This window comes from Ylistrum balloti, unplaced genomic scaffold (genome assembly GCF_031769215.1).
Source record: "Ylistrum balloti isolate Yb309-2 unplaced genomic scaffold, AGI_CSIRO_Ybal_v1 Utg370242, whole genome shotgun sequence".
NCBI classification, from domain to species: domain Eukaryota; kingdom Metazoa; phylum Mollusca; class Bivalvia; order Pectinida; family Pectinidae; genus Ylistrum; species Ylistrum balloti.
In genome coordinates this window covers 1,090,101-1,103,147 of record NW_026782196.1, presented here as the reverse complement: position 1 = coordinate 1,103,147, position 13,047 = coordinate 1,090,101, and the positions used below count along the sequence as shown (strand labels likewise).

Sequence of the window (13,047 nt, the reverse complement as noted above, 5' to 3'; positions counted from 1 at the left end):
CAATATGTCATCTACATGATGTATCAGGCTTCTCCTACGCTCTCGTCGCGATAGAAGGGAGACAACTCTTTGTTTTCCTCAACCTTTTTCGATAGAGGTCGGACAAGATAATTTGAGAAGAGAGAAAGGGAATGCTAGATTTTTATTCTCTATGGAATTACCAATATAAAGGGACAAGGTACATAAAATTTGTATTATGCAACTTATCTGAACCGATTCTATTGAAAATAAACAAGGCGATACTTTTCTTTGTTATCACAGACTAAACAATACATATAAAATAAAAATACGACATACATGTAGCACTGCACATAAACATATCAATATGATCAGAGATGTATATAACACATGTGGTATCTGTGTTACATACGTATATGCTATGATGTACAAATACTCGTTAATTTAATTTTATCAAACTTAATCACTAATTTTAATAAAATACCTTTGAGTTTGTTTGATGAACTTACCGCCCCATCAATTACCACGGTCATTTTCAGCCTTGGTCTCCTTGTATAAGCTGGATGTCTTACCTCACAGAATCCGAAGCATGCGTTCCAGAACAATATCATGATAAAGATTTTTGTCGAAAGACACAGCTTAGCTTGAAGTTGCAAAATTCGATGATGGACTTTGAAATAGAAAGCATGATCATTTTCAAAACAATATAGTAATAACAGGGACATATAAATCTGTATTATACGTCCCTGATAATAATAATAATGATAATAATAATAATAATAATGATAATGATGATGATAATGACAATAAAAGACTTTATTTACGGTCTATGACACTTTGAGTTTACCATTCTAACAAGTACTTGACATCAGAAATGTACAATATTTACAATTACAATGACACTGGAAACTTAAACTTTAATTGAGGATTTATAAAACATTACACGTATACCTGCGTATTTGTATATATCATGTCTGTATCTTTTCATCGCGGTTCAATGCTATATTTTCTGTTATTGCATTAGAAAACTACTTCCAGCTGTTCTCACCATCGATAATTACACAATATATAGATAGGGAGCATGTCAGTACAGTTTATTACCATCCCCTTTGCTTGGCCGTGGACCTATCTTTTGTTACGGGCGTATCTAGGCCTACCACGACATGTTGGTTACATTTTAGACATGTTGGTTAAGTCGCCATCACATCTTAAACTGTTATAAACACGTCGGGATAGGTCCAGATAGTATTATGTGCTCGGGCGTATGCGGCGAACAAGAACTATGCTCCAAGTTACAAATCAGAGTTAGATCAGCATGGACGATATATGTGAAACAGACTATAACAGAATGAGTTAAACGTTCGACGGCCATTAAATTTGTCATGCCTGAGCGAACAGCATATCGATCGACATAACAGCATTTAATGAGTAAGTAACCTACGACTAAAAATAGCTTGCGCGCTATCAATTATTTCTACTGTCGTCTGCTATAAGTTGCTGGATCAGATACACATGTCAGTCATTTTAACCTAGGCTATTACATCGTGAACATTTTCAGGCCTAGTCTATCATTAAAACAGCATGAAGTATCTACTTATAACGGCCGAGGACTGGATAGCCCCATGACCTAGTTATACCGACAACATCTTGTGCGCCAGTGTTTTCGACCGATGTCCACAGCTTGCACTGCATACAGGACGGCCGCCATTGTTGACGTCGCTGTGGTTTAAGTGGGTTGAATTTTAATGGAAACTTAACCTCTGTTTCACAGGTAATGAACGGATTGGATCTTTTCTGTGTAATATAAACAAGATAATATTATGTGCATTGTAGTACGGAATGTGTATGTTTTGCTCTCCAAGATGGCCCTTGTAATAGTAGTAAAAGTTGGCCGCCGGGGTTGTAGGCAGTGATAATGATCACGAACACACAGACTAGCACTAGGCCTACCGAGGAATTGATCTGCGAGACATGCGTGTATATATTTACGTTTTTCGTTTAACTGTCTGTAGTTTTAATTGCATTCTTAATACTTTCATTGGATTGGTGTTGTAAGGAATTAATATATAGATTTAAACCAATGATGTCACGCTATGAAACACTATATTAACTGTTCAGCCTTCATGTAAAAATAACCCACTGCAAGACAGAATCACGTGACACCATTAGGATAATGGGTGAGAGTGTCCATTGCCATTGAAGTGGTTTCCATGGGTACAAGTCGTCTCGTATAGAATAATTAGTACAATGGTTACCGTAGTTGTCAACTTCAGTGCACATTTCCTGTCGATTTTGTATTTAGTAAAATTGAGATACTCCGAAAATACAAATGGTTTATACGTTAATTGATGCTGCCTTTGTTATGCCGTGTTGTTTAGACATATGACAATATAACGTGTTATTGTATTTGCTACTACAATGCACGTGAAACAGAAAGAACATATATACAGACTTGTTGTATTTCACAATATATTATGTTTCAATATTTGATGGAAGTGTAAGATTTCTTCATTATTATATACTACAATGTACATGTAGGTATGTAGAAATTATATTTAATCATGTATCTTTTTAACTTTATGAAATACATCTTTTATGATGACGTATGCCTAAGATATCCAATAAATGTATATAGTTTTTTGTAAACGCTCCACGCTGTTTGTCTGATGAATGTAACCGTGTAGTCATCAAATCGTCACACTCTAACCTTCTACTGGTTGTGTTATAAGATGAAGGTTGCCGTAAAGTCATCGAAACATCACACTCTAACCTTCTACTGGTTGTGTTATAAGATGAAGGTGACCGTGTAGTCATCAAAACGTCACACTCTAATCTTCTACTGGCTGTGTTATATGATGAAGGTTGCCGTGTAGTCATCAGAACATCACCCTCTAATCCTCTACTGGTTGTGTTATAAGATGAAGGTTGCCGTGTAGTCATCAGAACGTCACACTCTAGTCTTCTACTTGTTGTGTTTTAAGATGAAGATGACCGTGTAGTCATCGTAACGTCACACTCTAATCTTCTACTTGTTGTGTTATAAGATGAATATGACCGTGTGGTTATCGAAACGTCACACTCTAATCTTCTACTGACTGTGTTATATGATGAAGGTTGCCGTGTAGTCATCAGAACATCACCCTCTAATCCTCTACTGGTTGTGTTATAAGATGAAGGTTGCCGTGTAGTCATCAGAACGTCACACTCTAATCTTCTACTTGTTGTGTTATAAGATGAATGTGACCGTGTGGTTATCGAAACGTCACACTCTAATCTTCTACTGGTTGTGTTATAAGAACTGTAGTCATCAGAACGTCACATTCTTCTACTTGTTGTGTTATAAGATGAATATGATGTGGTTATCGAAACGTCACACTCTAATCTTCTACTGGTTGTATATTCTATATATTATTACACAAGGTTATATATTATATATTTTGCTTCGATTCAAGATTGCTCCCTGAATATTTTTTAGATAGTGATCAGCCATAGATTACCTGACTAGGAAGGATGATGCTCGTCCGCTGAATGGCCAAAAGGCCGTAATAGTGGACATTAAGTCCAATAAATAAATAAATAAATAAATAAATAAATAAATGGACAGGATATATGACAATGGTAATCGATTGTAATGAACGAACTACCAATACAGAAGTATTCAGACACGTGTAAATCTTTATCAAATCCAGCAACAGATTTGAAGTAAAATGTACTAATTGTTAAATATATTATGTATGCCTTGTTAATGTTATCATGTAAATATTATCATGTATTGTATTAGAGGAAAAGGCGGTCATAAGTTGAAATAACTTGTGCTTAATCCTCTGCTCAATTTTGGGGCAATAAATATGTTTAAATCAGAAAATCAGATTGTAATGAACGCCACAGTTTTGTATATACTCAGAATGTAACAACAAATATAGGATTGTAAGATACATAGTATTATATACCTATTTATATTTACAAGACAGAGGAGAATACATGAAATACGTACATGTTTTATTACAGGTACCACCCACTCATAGACGATAAGTGCAGAGCACCACATGTAAAATTCACATACAGATAATTTATCACAACAGTTCCTTCTGGAAAAGACGGTGCTGACTGCGATTACAAAACATATTACGTTGTACAGTTGTATGATTCCGTGTTATGATTAATCATTTCAGAAAAAAGCTCTTTCTCAAAAGGTTTTGATATTACAATCTCGCACCTGCAGATTACATTATCGAAATTATGTCATCGTGGAGACAAAAGATCTCATCTTAAACGTGGAGACAAAAGATCTCGTCTTAAACGTGGAGACAATAAATCTCATCTAAAACGTAGAGACAAGAGATCTCATCTAAAACGTGGAGACAAAAGATCTCATCTAAAACGTGGAGACAAGAGATCTCATCTAAAACGTGGAGACAATAGATCTCGTCTAAAACGTGGAGACAAAAGCTTCATCTAAAACGTGGAGACAAGAGATCTCATCTAAAACGTGGAGACAAGAGATCTCATCTAAAACGTGGAGACAAGAGATCTCATCTAAAACGTAGAGACAAAAGATCTCGCTTAAAGGAGCCGACATTGCTTAAATTTTACAGACAAACGTGCTTTCCTGTATTTAAAAAAAAACTGTAAACTATATTTAAGATGTTTAATGCATCTCCTTATGAGACCTTTAAAATAGCATAATATTTCTTTCTTATTCATGACTTGTCAGAGGCTTGTATAAAGGAAATGATAGTCTGAATAAACATACAGAATCATGCATATTTAACACCACAACTACAAAATACAGTATATATAAATATATTTGATATCCTTCCCTGTCAAGCGAGCACAATCCCTAAGCATATATGCACACAAAGTAAATAAGTTACTATCCAGTGTCGTCCATTCAACAAACAGAACAAGAGTGATCGACAGTACCAACCACAGTTGCTGTGTTTTTTACAGGTTGATAAAATTTTGACATTCCTTGTGAATACTAAGAAACGATTTCGTAAACTCTCGTTATCTATAAATAACTACTGGAAGAATCCGAGGAGTTTCGATGGAAAGCACACAAGAGCTATCTACACTGTTAATGAATTATGAGTATAAACAGTGACTTTTGACCACTTTGGTTTGCCATACTTTACGGTTTAGCGGAAAGGTATTACGGGTGAAACAATCATCGTCATGCGACAGAATTTACACATGATAAACAATATGTGTTTTGCATGTAGATAATAATTTCTCTTTATGTTGCAGACTTGACTTCACGATGAATTTGGGATGTGACCAGCTGGCGAGTTTTCTGAAGAGCAAAGGGATATCGCCAGAGGGTATAGACAGTGTCCGAGGTGTGTATATCTGACTAATGCCTTCTCTTATCCAAATCTGACTTATCCTTTCTCCAAACATTTTACCTCTAGCATATCCCCCTCCTCTATATCCCCTCCTCCAATTCTCTTATTAGCACCTGTTTGTTCTCCAACTGTGACTCTCAGTATTTCTGTAATTTCAGCTCCTAATTAACTAGTCTGTAATATTGGCTCGAGTCAGTATTTCTGTAATATTAACTCGAGTCAGTATTTCTAAAATATTAACTCGAGTCAGTATTTCTGTAATATTAACTCGAGTCAGTATTTCTGTAATATTAACTCGAGTCAGTATTTCTGTAATATTAACTCGAGTCAGTATTTCTATAATATTAACTCGAGTCAGTATTTCTATAATATTAACTCGAGTCAGTATTTCTATAATATTAACTCGAGTCAGTATTTCTGTAATATTAACTCGAGTCAGTATTTCTGTAATATTAACTCGAGTCAGTATTTCTGTAATATTGGCTCGAGTCAGTATTTCTGTAATATTGGCTCGAATCAGTATTTCTATAATATTGGCTCGAGTCAGTATTTCTATAATATTAACTCGAGTCAGTATTTCTATAATATTGGCTCGAGTCAGTATTTCTATAATATTAACTCGAGTCAGTATTTCTGTAATATTGGCTCGAGTCAGTATTTCTGTAATATTGGCTCGAGTCAGTATTTCTATAATATTGGCTCGAATCAGTATTTCTGTAATATTGGCTCGAGTCAGTATTTCTGTAATATTGGCTCGAGTCAGTATTTCTATAATATTGGCTCGAATCAGTATTTCTGTAATATTGGCTCGAATCAGTATTTCTGTAATATTGGCTCGAGTCAGTATTTTTATAATTTTGACTCGAGTCAGTATTTCTATGATAATGGATCGAGTCAGTATTTCTGTAATATTGGCTCGAATCAGTATTTCTATAATATTGGCTCGAGTCAGTATTTCTATGATAATGGCTCCCCACTACAACTCCCCAAACATTAAATTCCGACTTGATTCGGATTTCATCTTTATGATTTAGCTTCATCCCACATCGTTAAATGCCAGTTAGTAACACACTCATAAGGCAGCGAAATCAGACACAGAATCCATATGAATTCAATTCTAAAACATCTTTACATGACATGTGCACGATTCAACTTTAATGCAGTATTAAGAGCGATCATTTACTGGTATACTGGTGGGCTCTTTATCCTGTCAGAGTGACGTATGTCTGTCACTGTTATTTAATAGTCTTCACTAATGTTCGGCCTCTCTTTCGTTTCAAGCTCCTGTTTAAAAGATGTTTGTTTATAGAATCCGTTAATTGCCAATAAGATAAAAAACTTTACTGTTGAAAGATATACGGATTTGACCAATTTGAATAACCCTGTCTTAAAAGATGATTTTATTTGATGATATAGGAAATGGAATCAGCGGAGACATGTTTATGCAGTTCTGTGAGGAAGATATCAGGGACGCCTTCACGGTGTTTAAAGATCGGTTTACGGTGCGCAAAGTGATCCGGGAGTTGAAACTGGGACAGCCGGTGAAACCCTCCACACAGAGTCCGCACTCCGCAGCCCAATCTGTTACACAGTCATCCCGACCTTCGCAGCAGCCACCGAGGGTGTCAGAGCAGCGCACACTTTATCAGAATAATTCAGATCAACATCGACCCTTCTCTAGTCCTAATGCATCAATGAAATCTCTTCATGACAGACAATTGTTCATGCCTCCTACAGAAACGTCTCGCTCTTCATTTGGAAGCGGGGGTTCCCAGTCAATTAATATGTCATCTAGATTGCAAAATGACAGTTACAGTTCTGGAGGAGTGAAAAGGCGATTATCAATAGATCACATTAAACGGGAGCCACCCGAGACAAGAACAGACAATACATCGGGCGTGTGTATCGATCTTCGGCCCAAGTCACAAGAACAGAAACAGGAACAAAGTCCTGTGTTTCCATATGGGAGCCCGCAGTTGATGAATGCGACTGTTTCCAGCACTGAAGAGGAGCTGAGGACTAAAGGCAATAAGTCGTCTCCGCTTCATAAACAGGGCCCCGGGATCCCTTATCCTGTTTGCTTGACACAAGTTATTCCAAGTTCATCGCCAGCACAAAGTCAACATTCTCCCACAGTAAAAGCGGAAACCAGTCAACAAATGATGCCGATGGCAGATGAAAAACATCACGGACAGCAGTCTCAAAGTCAACAAGCCATGCCAAATCCACATCGATATGATGAATCGGGAGCGTTTATGTTGAGTTTGGTTTCCAGCAGCATTTCCAGGTTTTCAGGCGAAGAACTTTTAGGAAAAAAACCCGTGAGAGGACGCCCCACTGAGGCACAGCGGTTAGGGACTGTGTTGATAAGGAACGCTGCACAATCTGTTCGCATATGGGACTCGGCCCCTTTATGGAAAGACATCACCCACGAGAAACGTGACGGTTTTATGCAGTACGTCATCTCTACTGCTCCGCAACTGGCTGCGTATTCTGAACTAGTGTGGAATCGCCTCCGTGAGGCTCTACAGAACCGACGCAAGTATCTTCTCGATAAAGAAACAGGAAGACGAGTTTTAAAAAGTTCTCCTTTACTTAATCACGTAAAAGATGATTCTGCCATTCCATCAATAAACATAGCCGATGTACGCAGTTTGATAGACCTTACAGAACAACACGAACAAGACGACAATACCTTAGCTGATACTGTGAAAACTGAGGATTCATAAGTATTTTATCAACCATGAACGGTACAGCGGTAATATGTCATATGTTATAGTCATGAACAATGCACCGGTTATATGTCATATGTTATAGTCATGAATGACACACCGGTAATATGTCAAATGTTATAGTCATGAACAATGCACCGGTAATATGTCATATGTTATAGTCATGAACGAAACACCGGTAATATGTCATATGTTATAGTCATGAACGATACACCGGTAATATGTCATATGTTATAGTCATGAACGCTACACCGGTAATATGTCATGTGTTATATTCATGAACGAAACACCGGTAATATGCCGTATGTTAAAGTCATGAACGCTACACCGGTAATATGTCATGTGTTATATTCATGAACGAAACACCGATAATATGCCGTATGTTATAATCATGAACGCTACACCGGTAATATGTCATGTGTTATATTCATGAACGAAACACCGGTAATATGCCGTATGTTATAGTCATGAACGCTACACCGGTAATATGTCATATGGTTATAAGATCCATTAACACTTCTCAAATTTAGCATTTGATATCATAACAGCAGTGAGAGTGCGCGTTGATAACTAGTCGGTTTTAATGTTTTATATATCCATTCTATAGGTGTTGTACTTGAAATATACTTGTGTTACGTTTTGATGTCCTAGTTGAAGGTGCGAGCATAGATACTACGTGAACATTTGTATATTACAAGTGGACCCGTTGAATGCCAAATACATAATATATATATATATATATTTCAGACGACGTTGGAGATAAACTGCGTTGTAACAAATTATTTAAATTTTAATTTGTTGTGATTGTACATGTAATTTGTTTTAAGCGAAATGTAAAATATAAAAGGATGATTTGAGAATATGCGTTATTTTACTCTGGTTGGAATTATGGTATAGTTTAATACAAGTTTTACAAGACTTTGTAGAATTTAACTGACCTACATATATGATATCTCAACTGAATCAACCCTACAAATTATCACGTAACAAAGAAAACGACTTATAGAGAACTGCTTGTCTATCATTTTTCTGTCACAGGTCGTAAAAACAATTAAACATGGTACATGATTGAGACCATGATGATATATTATAGAAAGGTACAGTACTCGTCCAGAAGCATAAACATTTGTTGAAAGAGTTTCATATCAACTCGTTCAATCGGAAATACAACTTCTCTCTCCTAATTCCCAATTGTGTCCCAATTCTGTCTGATTATCTGTGTCCTAATTCTATTTTATTATCTGTGTTACACTCTGTCTGGTTATCTTTGTCCCAATTCTGTCTGATTATCAGTGTCCCAATTCTATCTGATTATCTGTGTCCCAATTCTTTCTGATTATCTGTGTCCCAATTCTGTCTGATTATCTGTGTCCCAAATCTGTCCGATGATCTGTGCCCCAATTCTGTCTGATTATCTGTGTCCCATTTCTGTCCGATGATCTGTGCCCCAATTCTGTCCGATTATCTGTGTCATAATTCTATCTGATTATCTGTGTCCTAATTCTATCTGATTATCTGTGTTACACTCTGTCTGGTTATCTTTGTCCCAATTCTGTCTGATTATCTGTGTCCCAATTCTGTCCGATTATCTGTGTCCCAAATCTGTCCGATGATCTGTGCCTCAATTCTGTCTGATTATCTGTGTCCTAATTCTTTCTGATTATCTGTGTCCTAATTCTGTCTGATTATCAGTGTCATAATTCTGTCTGATTATCTGTGTCCCAATTATGTCTGATTATCTGTGTCCTAATTCTTTCTGATTATCTGTGTCCCATTTCTGTCCGATGATCTGTGCCCCAATTCTGTTCGATTATCTGTGTCACAATTCTGTCTGATTATCTGTGTCCGAATTCTGTCCGATTATCAGTGTTCCAATTCTGTCTGATTATCTGTGTCCGAATTACATCTGATTATCTGTGCCCCAATTCTGTCTGATTATCTGTGTCACAATTCTGTCTGATTATCTGTGCCCCAATTCTATCTGATTATCTGTGTCACAATTCTGTCTGATTATCTGTGTCCCAATTCTGTCGGATTTTCTGTGTCCCAATTCTGTCTGATTATCTGTGTCACAATTCTGTCTGATTATCTGTGTCACAATTCTGTCTGATTATCTGTGTCCCAATTCTGTCGGATTTTCTGTGTCACAATTCTGTCTGATTATCTGTGTCACAATTCTGTCTGATTATCTGTGTCACAATTCTATCTGATTATCTGTGTCACAATTCTGTCTGATTATCTGTGTCACAATTCTGTCTGATTATCTGTGTCACAATTCTGTCTGATTATCAGTGTCCCAATTCTGTCTGATTATCAGTGTCCCAATTCTGTCGGAGTATCTGTGTCCCAATTCTGTCGCATTTTCTGTGCCCCAATTCTGTCGGGGATATACCTTTTATGATACATATGTATTGGCCATATCATTGTATTGTCATGATGACCTTGACATTGTCAACATCCTTTTCCATTCCGTCACAGGGGGTCCATATCAATGTGTTAGTATTGTCACAGGGGTCTGTATCAGTGTGTTAGTATTGTCACAGGGGTCCTGTCAGTGTGTTAGTATTGTCACAGGGGTCCGTATCAGTGTGTTAGTATTGTCACAGGGGTCCTGTCAGTGTGTTAGTATTGTCACAGGGGTCCGTATCAGTGTGTTAGTATTGTCACAGGGGTCCGTATCAGTGTGTTAGTATTGTCACAGGGGTCCTGTCAGTGTGTTAGTATTGTCACAGGGGTCCGTATCAGTGTTTTAGTATTGTCAAAGGGTCCGTATCAGTGTGTTAGTATTGTCACAGGGGTCCGTATCAGTGTGTTAGTATTGTCACAGGGGTCCTGTCAGTGTGTTAGTATTGTCACAGGGGTCCGTATCAGTGTGTTAGTATTGTCACAGGGGGCCGTATCAGTGTGTTAGTATTGTCAAAGGGTCCGTATCAGTGTGTTAGTATTGTCACAGGGGTCCGTATCAGTGTGTTAGTATTGTCACAGGGGTCCTGTCAGTGTGTTAGTATTGTCACAGGGGTCCTGTCAGTGTGTTAGTATTGTCACAGGGTCCGTATCAGTGTGTTAGTATTGTCACAGGGGTCCTGTCAGTGTGTTAGTATTGTCACAGGGGTCCGTATCAGTGTCGTTCATCAATGATAATGTTAAGTACATCCCATTATCCCTCGCCCACTTCATTAGTGTCTAGACTTTTGACGAGAGTTGTCTTTCTTGGAGTTACAAATCCGTTATGTACAGACCACAATGATATCCAATTGACTTGAGAAAGGCAACGATACCGAAGAGGTTTGTTAGATCTTGTAACTTTTATTATGTCAATCTGATATCATTTTAACGAGAGAAGTTCATTTCTAAAGTTCTAGGATACAAAATACGGAAACATAACAAATATTCAGTTGGTACAAAAGGAACACCCGCAGGTGACACTATTCACCACCAAATCCTCATGTGTTAGTCTGTTTAAAATTCAACGAGTAAACAACTAACACAGTGTATTCTTTTGACACTTAAACTGAAAATAATGGCACGTGGAAAATTATCCGAAACTTTGTAATCTCTTTTCATAACGTGCATCTGACAGACATTTAAAAACTTATATCGTTTCCTAATAGATTGTTTTTTTTTTATAATTCTAAATAATTCATTTAGTAAAACATAATTATAAGGTTTCTGTTGAATCGTGTTGGGCAGAGTGAAATTACTTCAGGACACGCTTTCAAACAAATGTTACCAATTGATGCATCAATTTAATGTCAAATACAAATATTCCGATCACATCAGACCAGTAGTGGTATAATAGCACAAATACTGGTCATATGAATTTTAATCCAGTTGAAGATTTTTACATAGATTTACCCCAGACTGTTATCTACGTAAAGTCATGACAACCATTCATTTTAGATAGACATATTAGCAAGGAACACCACATTATGTTATATGTATGATAGGTGCATTATGGGGTCTTAAATCTCATTTAATTGTAATGAACATCTGATTACACTGATAAAGAAGATTACGGAAAATTGATGTATTTATTGAAGAGATAAAAAAAATGTACCAGCGGGATCTTGGCGCCTATCATTGAATTATCTGAAGTTCTTATCAGTTGGATCTTTTCACTTGTTTCCCTTCTTTTCAATCTGTTTCAAAATCAAATATGTGCTGTTAGTAATCACGGGAGACCTACTTATACTAGAGGACCATGCTGTAGGGGTTTCTCAGACTGAACGAGAGAAAGAAAGATTTTTTACTTAAAGAACCAGAAGAGTTTCTTCTTTTCAAAATGCAATGAAAAAGATTTTGTGGTATTGAAAACTTGGATAGACAAGTAAGTCGCTCAGCGATACACAGCCCTGATGGTAGTCTGATTTTGTTTCGCTTAAATGTCGTAAATTATTGTGTCACAAGGGGATTATATCTATCATCGATGGGAAATTTTCTTACGAAAGAAATCTGACTATACTGGTTTTCATGAAAATGTCTAGTCTCAAGCATATTTCAATATCGGTGAACGCATTTACACAGGTTGAAAAGTTTTGGGGAAATATTCAGATGTAAAAAAATGTGGTTATTTCTTTTGGTAGGTGATTAGCATGTGTTTCTGTTTGATTGCGTCTGAAGGAGGAATTTCCCGTTCAAAAGTTATGGCGAGCGAAAAGAAATTTGAGAAAAATTTCGATTTTTGCATGGTTAACCACAAATATTCCCATAACTCGATTTTTGCGAGATTCTACATCTATCTGAGATTGTCGACAACGTCGGGGACTACAATCCTGCTAAGTTTCTATAGTCAAAACTCTATAGTGCCGTTTTAAGCTAACCAAACTCTCCGTGATGAACGAAGTATATGCCATTATCGGCCCTTGCTTATCGATATGAAGAGTGAAACGAAGGGTAGTAGAGATCAGAATGAGTCTGCTACACGAAAGGACAAGTACCGCGGCGTCCGTCGTCTGTTAATAAATCTAACATATAAATCGCTACTAATCGTGAACTACACAGCGTGTGAAGGG

General features: G+C 37.0%; 1 protein-coding gene across 2 annotated transcripts; it reads left to right on the top strand.

The window, feature by feature from the left end:
* The first annotated feature begins 1,311 nt into the window (after window positions 1-1,311).
* Window positions 1,312-8,874, top strand: LOC132552275 (uncharacterized). 2 transcript variants are annotated; one of them, XM_060216437.1, is made up of 3 exons: window positions 1,312-1,386; window positions 5,206-5,297; window positions 6,720-8,874. In XM_060216437.1, exons 2-3 carry the CDS (start codon window positions 5,219-5,221, stop codon window positions 8,030-8,032), a joined length of 1,392 nt encoding a protein of 463 aa, XP_060072420.1. In that variant the 5' UTR covers window positions 1,312-1,386; window positions 5,206-5,218; the 3' UTR covers window positions 8,033-8,874. The 2 variants fall into 2 exon arrangements, with proteins under 2 accessions (XP_060072420.1, XP_060072419.1); XM_060216436.1 differs by lacking the exon at window positions 1,312-1,386 and adding an exon at window positions 1,661-1,729.
* The last annotated feature ends 4,173 nt before the right edge of the window (window positions 8,875-13,047 follow it).

Coding starts and splice junctions, on each gene's coding strand:
- LOC132552275 (XM_060216437.1), top strand. CDS start 5,219: ATGAATTTGGGATGTGACCAGCTGGCGAGTTTTCTGAAGAGCAAAGGG. Junction 5,298..6,719: donor GGGTATAGACAGTGTCCGAG/GTGTGTATATCT, acceptor TTGATGATATAG/GAAATGGAATCAGCGGAGAC.